We start from the raw sequence: 26,523 nt of genomic DNA on the forward strand, positions 1-26,523 counted from the left end.
TTCATTTTTGATGTAAATAATCCATGGCAGACAATGAAATATTAAGTTAGATTTAAATTGAGTTCAGCTTGCAGAACAATGTACCCCAAAGGAATTGTCCAACGGCGAGCATTTCTCCATTGTGTTTTTATATCAGCTATTTTTGCAGTAACCCATTCTGGTTATTATTTCCCTTATGAATTCTCTTAGATAAACAATGCAAACATCAGCCTCATTTCTGCTGAGCTTGAAGTGCCTGCAGTGACCGTAATTAAAGTGTTCAGCATATCAGCTGGTGACATTACTTCTGCAAGCAAGCTTTTCTTTCTGTAAGAATTTTTACTATCAGCTTCCTAGCCCTACACAAATCCCCAGTACACCATGATTTAAGCACCTGGGGTGAGATCTCATCAAATACAAACTGAATTTTGCCATTGGGTGTGAAGTCCAGGTTTCTCATAAGTCTAAATCTAAATATCTTAACACAGAAATTTTAATTTTCATAACCCTAAGAGATGATTCTGCAGGCCTGCGCATCCATTATCAGTAGCACTGTTTCATCAAATAGGGGAAGAATCACCATTAAAAAAGGTGACAAAAGATTTATTAAAGGCTTGATACTACAGCCTTGCTTGTATCAAATAGAAAGTAACGTTTGTATTGGGGTACGTACTTCAGAAGTGTGATACTACTTGGCAAAGCTACTAATGGCAAAATCTGGCCATTGCTAAAGCTTGGAAAGAAAGCCTAACAGTGAGACATAAATCCTTCAGAGGAATTTCAGGAGAGGCTAGAAGCACAGGATTATCCCAAATCCATCCACCTCTGATCCTTGTACAGGGCCCTCATCTGACAGACATCTCATAGATACTTCTGGCAGTCGTATGAAGAATACAGCAGCCTGTACACAGCCTACTACACGGGAATTGTGAAATGCTGCACTAACGCTGAAGAAAACTTCCAAGCCTGCTCAGGTAAACCCCCATTCATGTTACACCCTAGAGAGATACACCCTAGAGAGAGGTGTATCTGGCTTCTGGGTGGATTTTGTTTCAGGGTACCACTGGGGCAGTCCCCAAGAACAATTTAGACATATTGTACTAAGCTAATGCTGAGAATAAGTGGAAAGCATAATTTTATTCCTGTTCTCTGGCATGCTACAGCTATTTTGTGATCCTCAGTGGTGGAAAATGTTATAAAAACAACACCACCCCCCCTCCAGTGGATAAATAGCAAAGCTGGGTCAAATCAATTAAAAATCAGGGACACATTTTTAATAGTAATGATGATGAACTACTGAAACAACTACAAAAGGAAATTATATTTTCTCTATTTCTTGACCTTTACAGGTCAAGAATGCAGGCCTTTCTTGTTTATGTGCTTTATTTACCATATTCAGTATAGTTGTTGAGTTCCCTATTAGCACAACGGGATGGAATTTTTGGTCTGCTTCACTCATGATGTCAGACTAGATGATCTAATGTTGTTGCAAATACAAACTCTGTGGAAAATGTATTTTTGATGTACTGAATACATATCTAAAATGAATTACCTCTCATAAAACAAGAAAGAAAACCTTTCTGTAGAAGAAACTTTAAAGTAAATAACTTCTGCAAGAAGTAAAATTACTACAGTTAAAAGTACACGTTCATAAAGACTTTTTACACAGTGAGTTTTCCTGCTCTCCAAAAATTCAGAGTCGATAAATATACTACAACGTCTTTCCAAAGACACACTTGAACTCTGAAAACACACATTAGAATTAGCTGAGTGTTTGACTTTAAAGAGCTTATATTAGTTGCTTATAACTTTCATTTTCAGAAATGTGTATGTAAGGAGAAGACTCAACAGAAACGTTAAGAATCAAAGATGGGGAGATCTTCTGAAAGCTTCCTGTAAAACAGCAGCAACAACAGAATACAGAAGACAGCTGTTGACAGCATAAAGGGTAGACAGATACAATGTAAAACGTGGTCACGTGAAAAATTAAAATTTAAATACAGAATTCTATAAGAATAAATATTTCTTGACATGTCTACTTGAACCTAACCCCCCAAAAATTAGAAAAACAACATCACTGATCAGTCTGAATTGTTGTCTCTCCCCATCTCTCAGCCCCCTCCCCAAGTGTTCCAGTTCCATCAGGCTAAAACAGACTTCTGGTGGGTAACTTCTCAGAATCTTTTTTTCCCTTCTTCTTCTCCCCCTCCCTCCCCTCGGTATCAAAGAGACCTGCATTCCCAAGCACACTAATCACTGGGTTCAGGCTGTACTATCAATATGCCCTGTGGAAAAACCTCTAAACATATGGGTTGAAAAGTTAGTACTGTTAGAAACCAGGCATGTGTAGCAGCAGCTGTCTTACTTGGCACAGCTTTTGTCAAGTTTTCTGGCACAAATTCCACAACCACAGGCTTCTAATGGCCGCTGGTATCAATCAACATGCTTGGACTAATTCTGAACATAAAAGTTTCACATTTCAAGAAGTTTCACATTTTAACAACTATTTTAAGTCAATAAGGCTGATCTAATACACAAGAACATGCTCGCTGCTAGCCCAATGGCATGGCAGCTTGCCTACTTTGCTGCCAGCGAAGATACCAGGAAAAGAACAGTGGAAACTAAATCCACTTTAAGGACAGAACACATTCAGTTGGCCAGGGAGAATGCCAACTACAGTATCATGTTTAATTCTTAAACACTGATGACTGATTCATGGCAACAACCCCAAAGGGAAATACTCACCTGCTATTTTAGCAGTCCATGAAGCACATTTTCAAGGGATGTTTTCTAACACTATCTGCAGGAATTCTGTTTTGTAATTCTATGTTATTAATAAATCTTGGCATTTCAAACTGAAAATTTACCCCCTTTCCCAAATCTCTTTTGAAATAGAGGGGGAACAGAAACCTTATTTGGGATACGATAAGTAATAAGACAAGGAATACAAAAAGAAAAAAGTAATAATACGCTTCAGTTGAGGCAATGACAGGCGCAAAACTGCTGGCAGAATAAAGCTGTAAACCCCTCGACTATAGAGATTCCCCTGATATTCAGTCATATTGATGCTGCAACTGTTTCTGGACAAATTGTGTGTCCCATCTCCACCAAGAAAAAGAAATTGGCTTGAAAATATTTTAAAAATCCTTTTCTCCTACTGTCTTCTTCAGTACATTTTCAGTACTCTTACTGCTTGAGCTACTGGCTGTCATACCCACATGATCTGTTTCATTGAGACAGAAGAAAAACTATTCTCCAGTGGATTGCCAGAGACACTGCAAATGGTACCTTGCACTGAGCTGAACACCTGAACAGAAACACTTGGTTGCATTATTATTACAGTACAGAAATCTGTAGTTCTTGATGAACAATGCATAGAACAGTAGGAAAAAAAACCCAACACCTCTAATCTTAGGAATGAAATAAATCAAAATAATTCGCAATTTCATTCTAAACATCTAGAGTTTACAAGATTAGTGCAGATACTGGACAAGGGATGCCTGAGTAGTCTTAAACACCTTGAAGGCAGTGAGACCAATCATGAAGAATTTGAAAGTAGATGTGCCCTATGGAATTTTCCCTTTACTAACTCGGCACAAATTTCAGCCTGCGTGGCAGAGTTTCTTATCTAAGGTGATCTCAGTCAGGTAACAAAAAATATGAAGAAAGCAGGTCAGAAAAAAAATATCAGTTACACGCACACATTGAGTATAGATATTAATCCTCAAAGATTTTTTTAAGAAAGGATAATCTTAAGTATCTGGTACAAACGCATACACAAAAATCCTGGACCTACTGCAGCTGAGACACTTTTGCCATTGACCAACACAAAACAACAATCTCAACTATGGCACCTAAACCCCTTATATTCCACCATCCAAAATTTGCCTTTGAAACTGGAATTACCAGGATAAATGCTTTCAAATGAATTCAGTTCTAATCCTGACAGTGTTTGAATTGGACATCTGGAAAAAATCTTTTAGCTATGTAAATATTACGACATTGGAATGGGTAACTCAGGTTGCAGAACCTCCATCCCTGGAGGTTTCCAAGACTTGGCCGACTGATCTAGTGTTGGCAGAAGCCCTATCTTGAGCAGGAAGCTCAAGGAGTTCTAAATGACCTCCGAAGGTCCCTTACAACAAACATTTCTGCGATTCCATGAAGGCAGGTACAAGACAGAAGCTTAGCTTCCAAAACATTAGGAGAAATGACAATGCATGCAGACTGAGCCGCTGAAGAGAAATCACTAGACAGGAAATCTATGAACCAGTGTCTCTCGTCTCTGTTGAGTGGAAAGACCCTCTTCTGAAATGGTAAACAGAACCAGCAAGCAAGCTATATAACTTACAGCCTTATGTCTGGGGCAAGTGCTGAACTACTAGTAAAATCAGACATTGAGACATTTCTCTCACTTTTGCAGAAAAAAAGAATGGGCATCTTCTACTGCAAGAAAAATAAGTGTTTGTAGCATTTTATGTAGACAATTTAAGATAAAATTGTAATTGGTAACATTTTTCAGCATTGCAAGGTAAAAACACTACATGGAGGAATATTCTACTAAAAAGATGTTGTTTACATAAGTTTGCTTTATTACTTTGCTTTCTATCTTTCACTTGGCACTCTCATTTTTAATAGAGAACGTGAAGCACTTCACAAAATAAAACCTAAAAACTAGGGCAGAGACATAATACTGCCTTGAGAAGCCACTTTTAGGGAAAAAAATTACACAACACTATTGCTTTGTTAAACAGATTTTTAAAAAATGGCAAATTCATTGTCACTTTATAATTGCACAATTCTTCTCAGTGCAGAACAGCAAGCAAACAAACTATATTTTACAATTTAGCTAAATCTAAGGATAAAAAGCTCTAATCACACTGGATACTCAGCTCTGGGAGACCAAGAAGTCAGTCCAGCATTTCTTCCAAATGAATCCTCTGCTACTGACTAGGATCCCAGTCCTTGAGCTATGAAGCTCAGCTTCACTTTATGAGCTATCTCTATTTTGGGAATATAATAAATTTCAAGGAAGTAACAATTAGAACTTCCAAGTCTTAGGCTAGACTAACAGTAGGTAAATTGAGGATTTATTTTTTTTTTTTAAATCAAAGGCTTTATTTTTTTTCTGATAGCTATAAGATTTTTTTTTCTTTTGTGAATAGGAAACATCTTCTAGGGCTGCATTGGTTGTATGCGTGTTCTAATACGATAAAACACAGCAGCAGATTTCTCCAGCCCAGTTTGAAAACAGGTGAAAGAGCAATTAAGCAAGGATTTAGTGCACCAATTTTATCAAACAGATGGGTAAAAACAAAAGCAGCAACACAGGCGAAATGTTTCCGTCACACTAATGTTCTGTCTGTGACCAGGACAGAGTTACATAGTCAGACACCAGTCAGAGTAAGATGAACTGAAAGAGAAATATATTGCACAAAGCCTTGCTATCTGAAATGGAAATTTCCTCACTACAGAGCACACCTGCTAGTGTCATGACAATTAGCTGTTAAGGTTACGGCACTGTTGCTGTCTCCCAAAATGAACTCGTTATTCAAGAAAACTCATTCTGGTGTGAAACACACAAGCTACCTACCAGCTCAGAAGCATTTTATCTGTAAAGACAGCGGACTCTAAAATATGTGGGCATTTGTTGGTGTTGAGAAATACCCAAGATCTGAAAAGGTATGGAAGCATAATTGTTAATTAGGGGACCTAAGAAAGATTCTAGTAGATGCAGAGAGAAAAAATACATGAGGGTTTTACTACACAAACACATAGGTGTAAATTTTCTTCTTACACAAACCCTGTATTTTTCAAAGCAAATCTTGGTAGAGCTGGAGCATGAGAAGGAAGACTCTTTTCAGATGACTCTGCAGAACAGGTGATCTGAAATTCCTACGGCAATCTGCAGACTCTAGATATTCCCACAATACTGCGGCTGCTTGTGATGCACCTTTTGAAAGCAGGAAAACACAAGCCAACATACAGCATCTTTGATCCTGGTGCAGCTTATTGCTTAATTCAGTCTCAACCCATTATGCAGAAGTACTGAAACAAATTCTAATGAAATTGAGTCTTTCTGCCAAAAGGATGACTGATTTCCTGCATCAGCTCTAGTTACTCTGATCATTTTACAAGGCAGTATCACTCTGGTTTGACTGGATTTGAGACTAACCGCAAAGTATTCTGTCCCAAGTTTATCTTTCCCTCCTAAAAGAATATTTTACTTTTTTACTGTACCTCAGCAGCTGTAACTAAATATTGAACTTGAGAAAAAAAGAACATTCTCTAATTGCATTAGTGAAAATGACAGATAGATAACAGAAATATACCTCTGTTATTTTAACAAACAGCTGCTATTTATCCCCTTTGACTAATACACTTCATTTATTATTCCATAAATCAATGAGTTGAAAGTATTGGTCTTTAGCTAACACTATGAAGTAAGGCTACCGTAATGATATCGTTAAACAGCATTAAGAAATGAGATAACTCCCAGAAAAAGTAACCGTGGTTTAATCCAGGCTGTGGGGCTGTGCACTTGTAACTGGTTCTGTTTTCTGTGAAATGGAATGAGAAATTTCAGACCCGGTCCCCAGATGCCCACATGCCCAGAATTCCTCTTGACTTTGCACTATGAAGATATCTTCTTGAAAGTTCCAGCTCACATTATATCAGAATAAAGGAGAGAGAAAACGCTGAAATTCTCCTTACGTGCTCCATTAACTGTGTGGATGAAAAGAACCCTAAGCAAAATTAATTGTGAACCTAAGCCCAACTAATCACTCTAACAGACAAGGTCCATCTCACTAGCATTACATACACTGCAGACTCTTTACAGACTTTTTACATACATTGCAGACTAATAGCTGGAGCAGTATATGAAAAGCTGAAGAAACAAGGAGATACATGAATGCTTTATCAAGGGTTATGTTATATTCTATTGTTATTCTTCTATTCCTCTGGCTTTTTTGTTTTAAGTTAGTTTTACAGAAGCTTTTGCAGAATTAACGTACCACAAATACTTACGTTTGATGCTGGTCAACCTACTTTTGGGCACTGAACAGTCTACAGCTGCTGAAAATAAGAAAGAAAATAAGTGTGAGTGAGTCCATATTTACTTAGTATTTATCATGGCTAGAAAAAAAGCAATAAAACAACACAGAAGACTAATTTAATTAGCTCACAGCAATTTTTCTCTATTTTAAAATATGCTAGTTACAGTGTATTTAAAGTACTAGTTTGATATTAATACAGAGAATTTTTGAGATAAAGATGTTAAAGTAAAATATATATTTGAAGGAAGAATCATCTATATTAAGATTCCTTACAAAAGGTTTCTATACACTTTGCGCTGATGGCATTTAACTGCACATCTGAAGATACTATGTTAAATGGTAGAGAGATGACAGATTATTTGTGAGCATGGACTCTGGCAGAATCCAAAGCCCCACTGTACCTCTCTTTAAAGCAGGTAGTAAGAAAAGGAGCGATGATAACCAGTGGAACCACCTCCAAACCCTACTTCTGAAAATACGTAGAAAAAGAGTGTACAATGTTTTGGGAGACATTCAAAAAACATTTCTCTTGTAACTCATATCCCACAAACTTTTATGGATTCAATTTAAATACTCAGGACATCCTGTCAAGCCCTAGCATTAATAACTCCAGGACTGAGATCCCCAAGACAAGTTTACGCTGTGAAGAATGAAAATAGGCTGTGAACTGTAAACCAAACCAACAACTATCTACAGACTTTTCTTAGTTCTGTGCACGATATTAACTTTTTAAGCACAGTATTTCATGCTCCTTGTATAACCTTAAAAAAATAACTTTGGCTGTAATACAGTTTATTTTCAACTATAGCACTGACAATGGCATATTGTCAGTTCATAGTGGAGTAAACACATATTTCTAAATCTGAAAATTTTTTGATCAAGATCTCACAATAATTAAGAAACATACAAACATGTACAAATTCAATAGGCTTTTAAGTTCCAAATTTCACAATATTTGTCTTTTGATAAATATAAGTGACATATGTGACAAAATCATATACATATCTAGTGCTCAATAAGACAGATTAATAACACAATTTTCTCATTTGCAAACACATGGGGCAATTTTCAAAGTCCTTAAAGCTACCTAGTGCAATTGACTGAAATATGAACACGTGATAAGGAACATTTTTAAATTAAAAAAAAAAAAGAAAAAAAGAAAGGACACAGTGGTCTGAATTTAACTGAAAATGTTCTGTGTTCATTCTCAAAATAAATTCTGTATGCTTGCTATTGTGACTATCTCCATGATTTTCAGTTCAGCATATTATTTCATAATTAATTATTTTATCAAAAGTAGAATAAAGAGAATTCAGCACAAAGTACCCTGAAATTAAACTAGTATCTTTGGTAGCACTTAAGGAAAATGTTTCCATACAAAACTTCCTATTCCAATAATATAAAAGTATTATTAAGTAGCAGCCATATCTCCTTGCTGACATCAGTCTGAGTATGAAACAGGAAGAAATCCATACTTCCCACAATCCAATTCATTCCCTTGATATGAGTCCGTTCTGAAAGAAAGAGCTAAATCTGGGGGGAGAAAGTTCATTCATATATGCACATTTTTACCTTTGGCTGAAAGGATTTTGTTATAATGAAACACCATGTGATCTCTGATCAGGTACTGGGTAGTTAGACTTCGGGAGGAGTCGATGCAGAAAGCTGTCAAGATCAAAATACATTAAAACATTGTAAAGGCAGGCACAAGAATGCTAAAGTTTTGAACAGTTATTAACTGCAATTCAAAGCCACAAACTAGATTACTGTGTGCGTAACTTCTTTGCCCAATGGCAGTCCTTTTTCATTAACAGCTACTATCACATGAAATCATCCCATCTCCTTTGGGTTTTTTTTTCCCCCCACTGAGCCATTAACTCAATAAATAGCTACAGGAGTGGCTGAAGGTGGACTATGAAAATGTCAGCATGGAAACTTCCTGTTTCTCCATTCTATGCTCTTCTGAAAAAAGTGTCTGAGGTGGCAGTATGGTACAGAAACATATACTAGCTCATGTAAACTACTGACTGTAAAAGAATATGTTTAACCTCAAGGGTTCCTTAAAGCAGTAACCATATTTATAATCCAGCTAATACAGATGTGACATCTATATATTTGGATATCTTGCTAACCATTTCTAGCTAGCACTACAGTCAAGGCAAAACTCACTTCTCAAAAGTATTTTCAGTAATGAATACTAAATGTAAATACTATTAAACTTCACCAATTGAGCTCAATGCAAAGGTTTTAATAACAAAAACATTTTAATCATAAAATCAATGAATTCACATAAAAGGAATCACGTCAACCTTCTGATGAAAGCACATGTGTTACTTACCATTACTCTTTGTACTCAAGTGTCCTTTAAACGGACTTGCTGGACCACATCTGGGAATGCCAACAGCTGGGTATTCACTCACTTTATTAAAGTGTGAAACAAAACAAAAACAAATGTTAGAAAAAAGAAAATGCATATTTTGAGAGACAAGATAAAGCAGACAATCCTTCCTCAAAGAACTCATGAATGACTGTAGTGGACCTTTTTCATAGAGGAAAAAAACAGTGTAGTTAAGTAACTTAACCTAAACACCAAGATATGATGGTAGTACTTTCACTGGTTCAGGGAGCTAAACAGTGGAAGAAACCATTAGATCACTTCACTGAACTTTACACCGGTCATCAAACTGCAGGCAGAAGGTTTTGTACCTATGCTAATCTTCCATTTGTTTTAAAGTTTTAGGGATGGAAATTTATCATTATGTCAAATGAGTAATGTGAAAATATTCCGTACGCAGACAATGACTGTGGTTAGTATTATATTAAAATACAAGTTTAATAGGTAGAAGGAATTATGCTTGTGTGAAAATCATCCCATCAATGAGAACACACTGTTTCAAAAATCTATTGTTAATGTAATAGCAATTTGGTTTGCCATTCAGTCTTCTGGCAGTTTGAAAGACTGGGAACTCTATAGACAAGTGTAGATGCTGACAGAACTTAAACGACCAGTTATTCCAAAAAATGAAGGAGTGTGAATTAAAAGCTCTACATCACCACCTTGAAAATAAATGTCGTACTGTCAGGTCACAATCACTGTCTGTTATGCAACCTACGATTTAAAAATCTGCACCTGAATTAATTAAGAATCTGCAGCATTTTAGATCAAATTTTAACAGGCAATATCCTATTACTACAAATACTAGCATATACAAAGCATTCCTTTAAGGTTTACAATACCCTGCTTAAAATGCAAAGCAAAACAAACAAGATTTCTTTAACAGAGTAAATATACCACACTTAACACCGGTTATAAAGCCGTGCAGCATATCTCTCCAAATTTATTATTACTATCAAGGTCCATATGGTCTTCTCATACCCATCCTACTTCTCATCTGTCAATTCAGGAGTCTGCAATCTGTAATCCGCCACGTAAGCGTTTCCTAGCAATTGGAGGCGCTAGAGCTCTGGGGCAGTAACTCTACTGCTCTACACCTACTGGCTACCTCTGGCTTCCCACTCTTCATCAGATGAAGCAGCAACCTGGACCTACCCAAGATGAGTGAGAATCTCTTCTCAGTGGCCTTCAGCTGGGTCAACAAAGGCTGACATAATTACAAACTGACTGGGTGGTGCAAGAAGCCATTGCACACATATTAAAAGCCCCTTAATTCCACATCTCATGGCTTTTTACCTCTTGCATACCCAGCACCTGGCTTCTCAGGGGTTTTTTTTTCCCCCAATTTCCCACTGTTATATAATGACTATTACAGTACTATTGCAATTACGTACGTAACTATTACATTCTGTAGCTCTACTTTAAGTGCGACAGCATGTTGCACAAGATGGTTAACACGCTGTCTGACTATTAATTAGTAGAGACTGCAGCAAAACAAATCATTCCTTTAATAATGTTTTAATATCATTTTCCCAAAGGCCTTATAAAAGACCACATAAATTTCAAGTGACTAGGATTAGTTTGGGAATCAACAAAATGTGTCTTGAGAAAATAAATAAAATTAAAATCACCAGCATATGTGGAAATTTGCAGAGTACTTTCTCGGGACCCTGTTGTGAAATTACACAAAATCTGGATCAATAAACTCAGTCCTCACTCTCATGAAGCCCAACGAATATCAAGGCAATTTTGAATTAGTATGAGGATTCCACGCTTCAAAAAGCCAGCATTTATGTATGGACTTCTGTGGCTTTACAGTATTAGAGGCGGTGTCTGCAACAATAGTGCTCCCACTACTCTTTGCTATGAAGCTGACAGACCAGCAGTAGGAAAGGGACAAGAAAAAAAAAAAATTCATCCCTGTCCTGCAATTGTTTTATCTTTCTAATGTTTTCTTTAAAGCCAAAGGACAACATTCCTGCTCATCTGCATCAATTTCAAATGGCTCATTTTACATTCCCCTCGTGGTACAATTCTTCCTAATCCCCATTTGTGATTTAAACATACATAGAGACAAACAAAGCTGAATTACTTTAAAAATATTTAAATTCCAAACATACAGCAAGAATTTATTAGATTTAGAATGACTGTCTCCACAATGACTGCAAACCTTTGTCAATAATGGCTTGCTTTCTTGTTTAATACTATATTTCTCTACATACCAGTGGTATTCATGGTCTAGCTGGATACCCACACTGAAAGCCACGACTTCCTGAAGTTAAAATGTTCACATGTTTAACAAATGTGAGTTTTTGGGAGGACGTGAATGCTAGAATATAACATTTCAGTTGATAAAATTTGTCCTAATGATAAAAAAATGCCATGTATATGCCTGAAATCTATATTATAGCAGACACCTGAGAATCAGAAGGTTTCATTCACAGTTGCTCAAAATAACCTAAATATTCCGTATTTTCTGTATTTCAGAGCTAGGTTATAATTCCAGAAGGAGACTGGTGTGATACTGATAGATAAATGCTCACAACACCACCTCTAACTCATTTTTATGTGACAGAATCATAGAAAGGTAAGCACGGGCATCTTAAAAAAGCAGAGACATTGTTATAACTACAGTTGATTCTCCTCAGCTGAGCTAAATGACCTTGCCCTGAGTTACAGATGATCAGAGATGCTCAGAAACCTGTTGCTTTTACTGTCTTCAGCTGGAGACGCGTCTGTTCAGCTCTACAGGAAAACCAGAGGATTTTGAAATGTTCACTTGCTTTGCATAACCAGCAGATGGCATACAGATAAACTCCATCGAAAAAACTACTGTCTACTGGTTTTGTCTTTTACAGTTAATCTGTAACAGGCTTGAGGGAGGAAAAAAAGAAGAGGGGGAAAAAAAAAAAGTCAGCTTCCGCCCCTCCTCCACCCACCATTGTTATTACATAGGGCAGAAAAACTGTCAGAAAAGGTCAGATGGGAGAAATGCTTCAGTTTCCTCTATTTCAATTATGGACACGTGGACAGCCCAGAAATCCCCAATTTGCAGAAGTCCCAACGGCACTGGAAACTCAGCACCATTTGTCAAGAAGTCATGGTCTTTGTGCAGGTGCTATGTCCCCAAACCTCGGTTCCTCCTGCATGCTGTAACTTCTGTGCCACCAAGGAAAAGTTTCAAGTCCCTGATCCCACCAGATGGATCTGCGACCCAGCTCCTGCTAATTGCAGGATAACACCATCGCTCAGCACTTTCACAGGTATCCCTGAACTCCCCCAGGAAATACCTTGGCCATTACAATATTGATGCATTTTCAGGAAGTAGAGGGCCTTGAATAAAAGTGTTCCTGACTGCTCAGATTTTAGGATATCCTTGAAATGTTGGGGTTGCTGCCCCATTAATACCTGGACCTGTTGAAAACTTTCATGCCATTAACAAATTACATTTTCTTGCTGTTTAGAACAGTTCCTTGACGGACAAAAGTTTATGCTGAACAGCTTTTTTCTTAATATCTAGTTGGGTTCTGGTCGCTCTATTCTGGCAAACCGTACATTTTCTTGTAGCTTCAATTAAAGAACAGAACAGTCTTTAACTTAAAAATATTTCCATAAACAGCAGAACTTGTGATGAAGGCTTCCTATGGTCCTCCCATGGTGCTTGCTCCTACACTCTCTGACTCCCGTGCAAAATAATGGGACTGAGGCCCTCTCTCTCTGTGAACCACTTGTTTTCACAAAACACGTAGAAAATTTATCACAGAAAAAGGGTCAAAGACAGTAATATGGGTGAAATAATGCTTAGCACTATTGAAAACAGAAGAGGCAAAGAATAATAAGCAAGACTTTGTTTTCTTAGGATCCCAGGCTGTTTCACGTAGATTTTCCATCAAACGTATAATTTCTACACCAAGTTCAACTTATAATATCCTCCCTACATCTTCAGTTTGAAACTCAAACCCGCTTTTTATAGAGTCAACTATTTACAATGAAGATGCACATTGCTAATATCAGAGGAGAAACTGGAGGATTTGGTACGTGGAGGATACCTAATATATTTTACTGTTTCTAAAAAACAACTGAAGTGAGGTAGAAAGCATTAACCTTCAAGTGTTTCACAACTGTAATGTCAGGTTGTTTACTGACTTTAACAGGTATTTGTTTAGATGCAGTCTGTGTTTTCAAAGTTATTTGCACAATAGCACACACTAAACTTAAACCAAAGGCTTAGATTTGTGAAGAGAATTTTAAAGAAGGTGGGATTTTCAGCAAATTACATAGTAACTAAATATAAACCCAACAAGAGGATGGTAACTACAAAACATAGGAATTAGAGCACCTGGACAGCTACAGGAGTGATGGAAGCTGTATTGGTTTAGGACTGCGAGCAGAGTAGCCTGTATTTTGGCTACTTTGCCTCTTTTTTTCAAAACCATGCATGCAAGCAAGATTTCTTTCAGTGAAAAATTTTCTACTGATTTTGTTGGTTCTTAAACAATACATTATTTGGGAACAGGAGCACTTGTCTGAACTGAACTTAGGAGAACTGATCCCAGTATTTGCAGTACTATATCAGCTTTTGCAATAATTAGGTTTCCTGACTACAACGCACACTTTCTACTTCTTACAATAAAAAACTTCCAGTCACAAATTAAAGGTCTATGTAAATATATTTTCAGAACTGGACTGGAAACTCTAAGATAATTTCTATTCATTTAAGAAATTATTTTCTGAGATTTAAACCTCAGAAACTGACACGTGTAATGGACTCCTGTCTTTGTTGTAGTATACATGTAACTATGTCACCTAAACATACATTCCCTCAGAGATATAAGTGGACTTTCCACACTGAATATAAAATCAGGATTCTTACAGTGTGTGTTCTCCAAAACTACAGAGAGCAAACAAATATTTCTAAATATTAATTAGATCTTTTAGTTCCTTCTTACTACTTCTATTTGCTTGTTGTAAACTTCCCCTGCTAGTGTGTGACGCTACACAACAAAGAAGAAAATAAATTTAAAAAAACCCCCTTTCTCTATAAATCTTTACAGCTGGTATCTATGGTAAGTAATAATTATATTATTCTAAAGGGATTTTAAGATATTTTGTTTGAATTATCTTTTCATTTTCATTTAAAATATATCCTATCTTTATTTCTAATTTTACAGTCTTAAAAATGATGGAAATTGGTGGTTTCTATTTGTTACTTTGTTTCCTAGTTTTTGGATATGCAGAATTTATGGAAATTATTTTTCTACAAAGCCATTTCAGACTTGGAACGTGAATATGTACTGGAAAGAAGCCCAGTCTTTCATTACAATGTTCTCATAGGAAGGATTTTAAACACAAGTATTAGACACACTATTTTTATAACAAACCTGTACTTCAGATATAGCAAATAAAAAATACTGAAAAAATTCAGTCAGGCTACCCTTACCCACCAAGACTTGTTACTTAAAAGATAACCCATAAAAAATACAGAGACCTTAGGTGCAATATTGGATATAGGCATCTAAATCCAGCAGTACAAGCCACAAAACCTTCATTTAACTGTGTAGAGATGTATGAACACTGTGTTTTCCAAAACGCAGCTCCTAGATACTAGCTTGAGTTCAAACAGCCCTCAGTCCCAGGTGGATTTAGACCTGAGGTCTCCCCAGCTGTCCCAGAGAAATACGCTCATCACTCCGCCAAGGTACGAACCCTTTTGTGCACTGCTTTTTGAGTGGCTCCAGGACTCTTGCATTCCCAGCTGAACAGTGGCCTCCTCTCAGCTGGAAATGTAGGAAGCACCTGTCTCTAATGGATTAGAACTGCAGCATCTGCATGAGATGTGGGGATGTGATCTCCCTGAGGCTAATAAGGACACTCAACCCAAGGTGACAAATGCTTTGCAAACACTCTAGCCACTACACTGATTTATAAAGGTTTGGTGGTGTTGCCTCTTCCACCACCAGCTCCTTTTCTTCGTCCCTTCTTCCCCAATACCTCAATGGTCGAAACCAAAACTAGCTAGTGGGACACATTTGTCCAAGTGGGTAACTCAGACAACGACATGCAGAAGGGGGTTTTTTGCTGTGAATTTAATACAAGTCAAGGATGCTCTATCACTGCCACCCTTGTTCTACCGCCTAGTGATCTTTTCAGTGATCTTCCTGCTATGAATTCACTCTTCTCTGTGCACACTAACAGTACACTACAGCACTAATGCTATACACACGCTGAGGAAGGAACAGCGGTGCTTTAAATAATCTCTGTGAAATCCTAAAACATTTGGGAGTAGGGATGGAAACGCCTTCAAGCATCTAATCTAACACATCTAAAAAGGTCATATTTAAAGTAATTATATTAGGACCTGAAATATAGGTTCCTCTCTTTTTGGTACTACGATAATTTTTAAATCAAAGTATGCATTAACTATGCTCCAGAAATTGTTGTGCATATGAACACAACACTGAAATATACAGAGTAAACACTACTATCTTAAAGTACATTAAGAGATTAACATGGTTACGAAAATCCACACTGGATTTAAACTTAATTTACTTAAATAAGAAACTATTTTTTCTATTTTTAACTGATTTTCTTTCCTATTAGCACGATGATATACTTCAAAAAAAAGAATAACAGGATACTCTATTAGTAGTACTACTACTAAAGCTTGCTTTCCTACTGATGAGGCTCACATCTTCCTACCATACCCCCTAAAATCCTTTCAATTTCCCAAACTTGCTGCCTTTTCCTTAGCTGCAGTCATTCCCCCCTCACTCTAACATCCCCAGCTGTGGCTGAGGAGGTGCTATTGATGTTATAGTCGGTTATCTAGTTTAAGCTTCTTTGGTCGCTTACCCTTGGCTGACTAGTTCTTATCCTCTAGTTGCATATCTGGGAATGAATGCAGAACAGAATGACTTTCTCTAAAAAATGCATGCTAATTTGTTGGGTTTTTCTCCTACCCAGCCACTGACATTTGTGCCACTAAGACTCCTACTTCTTACTCACAAATGGGTGAAATTGGCTAATAGATGCAGAACTGGAAAGAGGAAAAGGCCCACAGAGAGCAGTGACCCACCCACAGGTTCCTTCTTCACCAGAACAGGTTAAAACATGGCAAGTCCCTGCAGCACCTATGCAAACACAAGAGACCTTCAAACATGGCTTGAGATTTAGCTGGTTACTGAACGCAGATGGTATTCCATTTTATTTTAAATCTACAGTGGGGCAAAACTGAGCACTTCATAATCACATCTGTAATTTTTTCCTGTTGATACAAGCTAAACCGAAGCCTCTTGGACCCATTTCTGGTTTCAGTGACAACAAAACTCCTATCAATTCTGAAAGTATAAGGTCTTCGATGTGAAGCCGGCTTTAATAGGATCACATTAAGATTTCTTAAGAAATGGCAGAATCCACCAGAGGAAAAAGTATAGTCATTATTTTCTAAATTTTCTGAAGCAAAACTTGATGAATAAAGCCTGAAGAAGCTACAATACCCCAATTTTGAAATAAAGTCACAAATGTTCCATCTGAATTTTGCATGGGGCTTGATTTGTATCAGAGGCAAAATATGATGAAAGTGATACAACAGACCACTCCCTGACATGCACCATACATAATCGTCTAAGCCATTAATTAGATGGGCACTATTTATACACTTACTATGCTGGATTACACAAAAGCTCTTCTTTACACCTACTCCTAATGCTGAAGAGTTAGGTCTCTCGGTCCTTTACAACTAATAACCTAATAGTATTCTGCATAAATTAAAACCATGCAACCAAAATTATATTTCCATTTCAAGAGTCAAACCATCCTCTGACGAATTTAAGAAGTCTAATGAAATAGTATTGTACAGTAGCCTTAAAATATGCTAATTGAGTCACATTTGATGAAGTAATTATTGAAAAATAGTTGTTACAATTTTCCTAGCTACAGGCTTCACATGACCAGTAAGGGATATTTTGGATGCACGTTATGGCTCTATTCGTACTTCAAAAGAAGAAACTAATGGCTGTGTGTATCAGCAGCACATTCTGTGATACAAATCGCAGGCAGAAGCAAATGAAACTAAGTCAGTCCCATCATCATTTGCTTGGGCAGCACCTGTAGCCTTAGCAGTGGCACCAGCAGTTTCCTATTTTCCAGAAGGGTGTGTGAGGGATGGTGTTCCAGAAATGACTGCATGCTACCTTTGAGTGGTATGTATACAACTATCAATACTCATATCACAATTTAGAAACTTCTGGCTTAAAAGGTTACTAACCTGAGTTCACTGCAAGACAGCACAGAGTAATACAGGAGCATACACTACCTTGTGCTGTAACAATTCTCCTGTGGGAATGGTGCTATTATTCAAGGGTGTCAGAACACTAGCTCATGAGCACATCCTACACTGCAAATATATGCGCTGGCTTCTACTGCTACAAGAAACTCAACATTATGTCATCCCATGAACATGCATTTTGAAGGTGTTTCAATATCTAGTGTCAAACCGACCAACAGATAAAACATACGTTTAAGTCTAAATATACGGACACAGTATAGATTCTTCTGTTCGTATTATCCGTGCCTACAAGGAAGCCCCACCCCACCACCCCATTAGTGTTATTAACTTCCACTCTTGTCATATTCCTAAATGAAAATACATTAGCAAAACTCTAATGCACAGCTGGCCTCATCCACAATGGAGAGCAGAGAAACCTTGATCCACTGTGCTTCAAAGTTGCAGGGTATAATCTGGAACAAAATAGCCAGTAGGCTTAATGATTTGAATCCTGTTTACTTTAGCACTTATTTCACTTGAAGCATGCAAGAAATCTTCAACAAAATGGGACCAATCAGGTACTTAACTCCTATTACAAATTTAAATTATTTGCTGGGATTAGTCACATTAAGTGACTAAAACTCACCTAATAGACTATTTGACTAATGGTCAAATTAAGGATACGTTTAAGTGATTTGCTGAGCCAAGGTTTTAATGTGGTAAAAAGTTAAGGACAGTGATTAACGTTTCCCAATTTCAGTTAAAATGTACTATTATGTTTCAAATATAACTTCTAAATGCCCTTCCTTCTTTCAAGATAAAAATAGATTCTTTTTCAGCTTCCCTGATGGTCAAAGGCAACTTCAGCTTCTGAAAAATCGAACTGGTATTACCAAACTAATGCTTGAGTTTAAAGAGCTGCTTGTTCAAGTGGCAAATGAAGGAATACAAAGAAAAAAAAGCAGTTCAAAAGTTACAGATGTGTGTTAACACCCTTCCAGCTCCAGTCAAATTAGTGCAAGGATTTCCCGCGATGCAGGAAAAATCTAAATAAAATGGTGTTCTCCGTAAATATGCGAAGTATTTTAATTTTGTTTTAGAATCTTTGAAGCTTGTGCAAACTGTCTGAAGTTGACATCAGCCTCCACCCAGCAACAATGACGACTTCCCCATTGTTGTAAGATAAAAGTGACACAAATGTGTGTCATTGATTAACAATATGCATATGATTTCATTGCTGTTGAGGTATGTGCCAATCACTGGCTGTGGGAATTAAACATCCCAATGCAGAAGACTGGATCTAAACAACAAAACTGGTTTAGAATTACAGTATTGAGATTATTTGAGGTCATACTATAAATCTGTGACTATATTAACTGACTCCTGAAATTACTACAGTAAATAACTGGAAGGTTTACACCTGGAATTAGGGAAAAACATAAAGGACTAATTCTTCAATATTTTTATGGGGGAAAAGATAGCAGCCTCATTTGAACTTTGTAAAAGACCTACGTGCAATTCCTATATAGTCCAACATATTAAAAAAATAGTAATAAAATTTTTCTTTTTGCCCAGTATTCTCACTAAACAAAACAGAAACCCTGATACAAAACAAGTTTAAAATTTTAGTTCTTTCTTTACAATGACAAGGCCAGGCCTAAACAAGAAACTTTGCACAGAGTACACTAGGACATGAGACAGGGTATCCCACCTCTTCTGTATTAATGTTCTGGAGAGACAGTGCGTGGATACAAGTGTCTTATACAGAAACCACAAATATGATGCATTTTGCCTCTTTCATAAACTGTGTGCAAGCAACCCAATGGCTATTCTGCCAAGTTTGCTCAGGCACACAGATTTCTAGGTTAGCTCACCATAAGGAATTAGTATCTCTGCCTGCGCTAATCCCTGCTGTCTGTAAGGATTCTTCCTGCGTGTCTGTGAAATTAGACATAGGGCTGTCCACTCACATACTACTGACTCTATCATAACCTCCTATGCAGACAAGAAATAGCTTCCCAGGTAAAGAGACACACATTAAGTCTCTCCTACTTTTGAACTATTTTTTTTTTTAAACAGGAGTCATTCACACAAAGCTTGCTGCAACCTCAATGGAATTTAGACCTTGCATGCTATTTATTTTCATTTTATGGTAAACAGACAATCAGCATGTACTTTCTAATTGTGTATAAAAATATTCTGAGAATCAAAAATAAGAATAGTCAGAAGAAGGATAAATTTTTAGTAAAATTGCCTTCACACTACATAAGACAGCATAAAAATTGGGTGCACAAGTTTTTGCTCTGAATTTCATATTTGCATGTAGTATTAGAATTCATGTTCAAACCCTACTTTGATATGAGGCATCTTCTGGAGTGACATCCGTCACTATCTCCAAAGACTGGAACTGACACCGAGATACAACATGAAAGCATAATGTTATCTCAAAGGATCTGACCTTATACAGCTATGTAGGATTTTGACATTACAGCACAGCATTGAATAATTCCTACCATAGTTTTATATTATGCATGTAATCCAGTTCAGATCTAAAAATATTTTAGGTATTTTCCAAGAGCTGGAGTTGACTCATGCAAACATTTTTGCATGTTTATGCCTGTTTTTATCATGAATTACAAAGGCTCCTACAATTATTCATTGGAACAGAGCACAAGAGCAGCCCATGGTAAGGAATCACTTTCTAAGAGCTTCAAAGCTTTTGAGTCTTTTATTTTTCAACTACACTTGCATTAAAATCACACCAAACCAAAAAATGCCATGCAAGTGATGTTCTACACACAGGGTAAAATCCACTGTCATCCATGAATACCAGCTTTGGTGAAGGAAACAGTTGACACCAAACGGCACAGAAACTTAGGCCTTGAAAACAAAGCGGCTGATGCGGGCGGCCTGAAACATTCACCACAGCAACACTAAATACCATTAAAAACACACATGCATACCCATGACGATGGCTGTAGGGTGGACAATGTAAAGCCACGTTTCTGGGAGGACTGTAACCTTTCAGGCGTTTTATGTGTAACCTTTCACATCCCCAGCTGCCCGGCCTTGCTCACTGAGGGCGAGGGCCCGCACTGGGCTACGTTCAGGGCCGCAGGGATGGCACAGCAGCGCTGCCCCACAGCCCGGCCCGGGCCCAGCTCCCCACGCCTGACAAAACACCTAAAGGCGTGAGAGGAGCGAGCCCCGAGCTCCCCTCAGCGCCGGCTCTAAGAACCACCCAACCCCGGGGCCGGCTCCGTGCCCGGCCCCCCGCGCAGCGGCGCCGCCATGCCCGCCATCACGCGCCGGCGGGGACAGGGGAGGCACCGCCCGCCCACAACCCCGGGCGGGAAATGGGCCGCGCCCGGCAGCCCCATGCCCGGTGGGGACGGGGGAGGCCGGGCGGCAGCGCGCCCCACCGATAGGCAGGCGGGCAGCCCCCAGCCTCGCCGCCTCCCACGTCCCCCGCTCGGCCGCGGAGCCGCCACCGAGCCCCCCGCACCTTGGCTCCGCCTGCTGCCGCTCTCCATCCTCAACCCCATGCTCCCGACCGGGCCCGGAGGGGCGGTGCAGGCCGGCGCTCGCCTCGGCGGCAACCCCGGCTGGTCGCCGGCGGCGGGCGGGCGGGGCGGGGCGCTGGGCCTGGCCCGCCGCGGCCTGGCTCAGCCGCCTCCGCCGTTGCCATGGCCACGGGAGCGCGGCGGAGGGCGGCGAGGCCTGCGCCCCGCGGTGCGGTCCGCGGCCTCCGGGCCTCGCCGTGAGGGCTGCCCGCTCTCCCAGCCCCGCGTCGGCGGGGACGCAGGGCGCTGAGGTGCCCCCTCACCCCTCGGGCTCGGCCCTGAGATGTCTCTTCAGGCAGTGCCTTGCAGCCAAGTGAAAGTTCCACCCCATCAGTGACAGGTGCCATAATTATTTAAGACTTTTTCTTATAATTTGACAGGAAGTTGAAGAGTCCTGGATGCCAGGGAGTGATTTAAGGCAAATTGCTCATATTTCAGAGGAGCAAATGGTAAATCGAGAGCCTAAACCATTCCTAGCACATTAGACTGAAGAAATGAATTCTCAGTATCTTTCAAATTAAATAGCACCTTAGAAATGAACCACAAAAGCAAACTTTTAAAAAGCAGCATTTTATACATTCACTGATGAATGTGTTCATGCTGAGGTGCTGTTTTTTAACTTTTCAAAGAAGTGATAAGCTTGTATTTACTGTTTCTCAGGCAGGTGAAATCTCACAGGATTTTTACAAGAAAACCCTTTGCATGAAGCTTTTTTCTTACTGATCAAGACAGGGCACTGCGGTCGCCTCCATAGCCAGACATCTCAAAAAAAGGCTACGTGTCATCCCAGCTGGAGGGATATTTTCCTTCACCATCTAGAAATGATTATTAATTATAGGCTAAATAGAGTTTGTTATGTGATTTGCTACCCTTCCTTACATGCTGGGAAAAATTGTTTGAATCTAGTTCAAAATCATAGTAGAATCAAGGGGATGTTATTTGAAAACAATTTTTCTTCCTTATTTCTGCCTCATTCAAAGCTCCCAGTAACACACACAAACGTTCATGCTGCATTAAGCCTGTAGTTTCTTTACCCCAGTACTTTGTGTAGACTCTACCAAGTCCTTCAGAAAAATTTTAGTAGTCCGCTATTGAATTTTAGCTGAAACGTCTTGGTAGCCCCTAGCTGTTGGGGGTCAGCCTGTGACTCCCCTTGTAATTTTAGATATTCCCATGGGCTACATGAAGTACTCTTTGGGTATGGCCTTAGTTCTTGTACTCCACATTGTAGCAGTCATTTTGGCAGTTTAATTCTGTTTTCTGTAAAATCATCTATAAATACAGTTGTATAGTTAAATTTGTCTGGGTAAGGTCAGGAGAGGGAATATATGCCTTGGAAACCTGTCAGTCTTCAATCCTCTGGTGGTCCTCTGTCTTTCTGACTGTTTTTTTTTTTGGTTGGTTGGTTTTTTTTATAAAGCATCTCTTCCCATGACATTTCAGCTGCTGTCAACCATGATGCCACAAGTACCTTACCTTTTTGTCAAAACAAAGTAATTTGATAGCATTTTGTAATTTTCTTTATGTCTCTTGGATGTGAGGGCAATGTGAGATGTGAGAGTATATGTTCTCCCGATTCCTCCACAGAGAACCTAGATTTGGGGTTTCAGGGTCTCTGGTTTAGACTTCTTTGATGTCATCCAAATAGTTAAATCCATAGATTGTAGAGGTAGAGATTGTCTTAAAACAGTTTCCATTTCAGATACCTGAAGAAACTAGATCTTAACCATTAGCTGTAATACTCTCTATTGGCTGCAGAGATCATGCTACAGGAAACACTTCACTCCCTTTGCTTTTTTAAATATTTTCTTTGTTTCATTGTCTGAATTCTGCATTTCAGGTTCCTGAATTCTGAGTATGCAGTACCTGTAGCTGTTCTGTCTGACCCAAATGATGTATTTCTCATAGTCTCCTCCCTATTCTTATACTTTTATTCCACCATGTAGATAATTAAAACACACAAATGTAAGTGAGCGTTTTTAGAAACATACCACAACTATTCCCCTGGTTTCTAGGCAACGCTGAGGGAATGTAGTGATTTCCACTAGTTTCCTCTCAATCAGCAGCCACAGCATCCTAGAGATGTCCTGGCTCTGAAATTCTTGACCTGCAATGGCAACACATGCCAAAGCTTTACATATTTCTAATTGGTCTGACTTATGGTTCTTTGGCCTTTGTCTCCCTTTGGTCTGTGAGAGTATATCTATTTTAAGGCATAGTTAAAAAGTAACCCAGATGTATAGCAACGCGCTAACACAGTAAGTGCTGTAACATATACTAAATAAAAATAAGACTTAACAGAAATTGAATCAGTCCTGGACTTTGATCCATCCAAACAAGTACAGAAATAAATAACACAGATCGCTGCAGAGAGTCTACCATTGTTGAAGACGCAATAACATGACGAAACCTGTAAAATTTGTCCTTTCCCAATTTGAAAAGAGGAAACACAGCACTGAATGCTGTTGTCTGTCTTTTTCAGCAGGGCATTTTCCCCTTTTCCTTGGAATGCATTACAACAGAACATGGTTTTGAAATGTGCCTACACTGGGTGGGACTGAAAGCAGCAGGAATGTATCATGAGAGTCACATTTGCACGTGTAGATGGGCATCTGTCCCTACCCTGACACAGACCTACACAACTATTGCCTTCTTGTCTACTATCTCAGCCCTGTGTATCGTCCAACATAGACACCTAACTTTTCCTTATAGCTGTCTATCAAAGGAAGCCTACATAGGCAGGCAGGAAACATCCCAACAACCAGATCTGCACACCATATTCACAGACTATTCTACAAAAGCCCTAAATTCATCACACTGTGAACTTAATGATGGAAATAAATCTCCTGGGTTCATTTGAGTTTTTATTTGGCATCAGTGCGGGTTTGTCATCCACCCATGGCTTGGGGTGTCAGCTTTCCAAGCCTCTCGCTGCTGCTTGCACCAGGCTGCCCACTGGCTTGCAGCAGTCCCCAGCCAGCACATTCAGACCATTAACCTTGTAAGCCGTTCCTCTACAACTATCTGGAATGAAAAAACTTTCCCTGAGAGATCAGAGGAGGCAGTGCGTTCTAAATGCATTTAAACAGACTGTCTGAACAGATTTTTTTGCTACCTACTTAGAAAATTCTGCTGTCAAACAATTGGAGTAGCTCTCGTGCAGCTGGTGTGAGGGGAAAAAAGAAAAGACTTAATAACTACTGAAATAGTTCTTTTTTTAAGCACACTTTTTCCAGGAGGAATGGTAGGTTCTTTTCTGCCTTATGTTTGCTGCATGTTCTTTGGTCATAATGGTTCTTCGAATTATTTAAAATCATGTGCAGTCTTGAAATATCATTGCAACTTTGTAGATGATAGAAACTTATGTGTTCTGGCAGGGCTGGAGACTCTTTCGCTTTCTGCATGGCAACGCATTTAGTTGTTTTGTTATTGTCTGTATGGCAGTTGTAGTCAGGGGGTTTTGTAAAGCTAGGACTCCAGTGGGAAAGATGATGCAGAACCAATTCAGAGGAGATGGTCCATGTCTTAAAAACTGCAGGTTTTAATACCGTATAATTTAGAAAGCAATAAGGGAGCTAACTTAAAGTAAGAGGGAATGTGATAAGGAAGATGAGGGGAACTATAGGAAGATATAATGACTTAAGGTTTCTGTGAGCACGGTGTTAAACTGCCATACTATTTATCAGTTTAGAAGAAAAAGTCTCCCCTGCATTATGAGTAACTACTACCAAAACCCCTTCAGGAAGTTGCTGTGCAGACATACTCGGTACAACTATTCATTCTCTTCAGATCTATACAGAGTCTTATAAGGCACCTATCCCCATGATACAAGAGTATTTTTAAATGTGGCAAGGAAGAAACCTCTATAAATTGTGTAAGATGTTATTCTCAGCTGTAATGTAAAACCTAGTAGCTGGGCTCACTCAGGTTCTGCTTATATTTGTTCTTACACTGTGTCATTTTCTGTTTATCTGTTCCCATGAAAGTTCGCAGACAGGAGGCTTGTATGTGAAAAACTGTCCTTTATTAGGGCTGACTGCTGAGGGCTGTTCTTTTCTCATTACCTTACTTGAACTGTTAGGTATTAAAGAATGAAGACTGCAGTTACTAATGGAGTAAATGGAATTTTAAAGGTAAAAAACTATGTAAATGTCATAACTCAGTTGTCTAGACCATAAAAATGCTTTATTAACAAAGGTGGTGAAGGGTTTAGAGCACAAGAGGACCGGAGGAGCGGCTGAGGGAACTGGAGTTGTTTGGCCTGCAGAAAAGGAGGCTGAGGTGAGACCTTACCACTCTCTACAACTACCTGAAAGGAGGTTGTGGTGGAGTGGGGGTTGGTGTCTTTTCCCAGGTAACAAGTGATAGGACGAGAGCAAACAGCCTCAAGTTGTGCCAGAGGAGGTTTAGATTGGATATAAGGAAAAAAATATTTACTGAAAGGGTTATTAAGCATTGGAACAGGCTGCCCAGGGAAGTGATTGAGTCTCCATCCCTGGAAGTATTTAAAAGACGTGTAGATGTGGTGCTGAGGTGCATGTATTAGTGGTGGACTTGTCAGTGCTAAGTTAACAGTTGGACTCGATGATCTTAAAGGTCTTTTCCAACCTAAATGATTCTATGATTCTGTTCTGCCACATGGAAATGCTTACGCATAGTAATTAATGAGAAATGGAATGAAAACGTATTTTTAATATTTCAATCATTATCAGAAAATTAGGACTCAGATTAGACATATATGAATGATACAACTCCATTAAATCCATTGAAGCTATTCCTGCTTATGCTGAGATGGATCATCTATGTCTACGCAGCCTGTGGCAAGCAGACAGAAGAATGTCAGTGTGGCATTTTGTGCAGCCCATCCACCTTCTGCAGAGCTATTGCAGCATGCTCATGCGTGCCTAGCACTTATTAATCAATGCACGTGCTTGAACAAATGGCATCCTATGTGCTGAGGAGAGTTTCTTCAGCTCTAACAAAGTTAAGAGGAAGAATTCTTGAGGGCAGCTTTAGAATTGCCTGCAAAAGACAATACAGATATATTCTGATTTTCCACTTCGATACATTTTTAGTATCTGGGTGAATGAGAAATACAGTTTTACTAGAAATAGGCTGAAATTCCCAACTGGAAGAGTTTGGGGATTTTATTTCGGTTTAAAAAGGTACTGTAATGATGTTGCCTCTGTGTTTTTATGTATACTCGAAGATGAAGAAAACAGAAAATCTCTTGCATGCTGTGTTTCACAAGTGATAGGAATT

At 38.8% G+C, this 26,523-nt stretch overlaps 1 protein-coding gene across 3 annotated transcripts in view; it reads right to left on the reverse strand.

Annotated features, from left to right (window-relative positions):
* Positions 1–21,334, reverse strand: part of SPATA7 (spermatogenesis associated 7) — a 44,015-nt gene extending 22,681 nt beyond the window's left edge. Inside the window, exons 1-4 of one of the 3 annotated variants that reach the window (XM_063332604.1) lie at positions 21,204–21,334; positions 9,376–9,456; positions 8,610–8,702; positions 7,009–7,053 (exon numbers count right to left, since the gene is read on the reverse strand). In XM_063332604.1, coding sequence (XP_063188674.1) covers positions 7,009–7,053; positions 8,610–8,702; positions 9,376–9,456; positions 21,204–21,243 — 259 coding nt within the window. In that variant the 5' untranslated portion in view covers positions 21,244–21,334. Of the gene's footprint in view, positions 1–7,008; positions 7,057–8,609; positions 8,703–9,375; positions 9,457–20,661; positions 20,798–21,203 lie in introns of those variants that run through there. The other 2 variants (XM_063332603.1, XM_063332605.1) reach the window with 2 other exon arrangements.
* Between the last annotated feature and the right edge of the window lie 5,189 nt (positions 21,335–26,523).

This window comes from Chroicocephalus ridibundus, chromosome 4, assembly GCF_963924245.1.
Source record: "Chroicocephalus ridibundus chromosome 4, bChrRid1.1, whole genome shotgun sequence".
Taxonomy (NCBI): domain Eukaryota; kingdom Metazoa; phylum Chordata; class Aves; order Charadriiformes; family Laridae; genus Chroicocephalus; species Chroicocephalus ridibundus.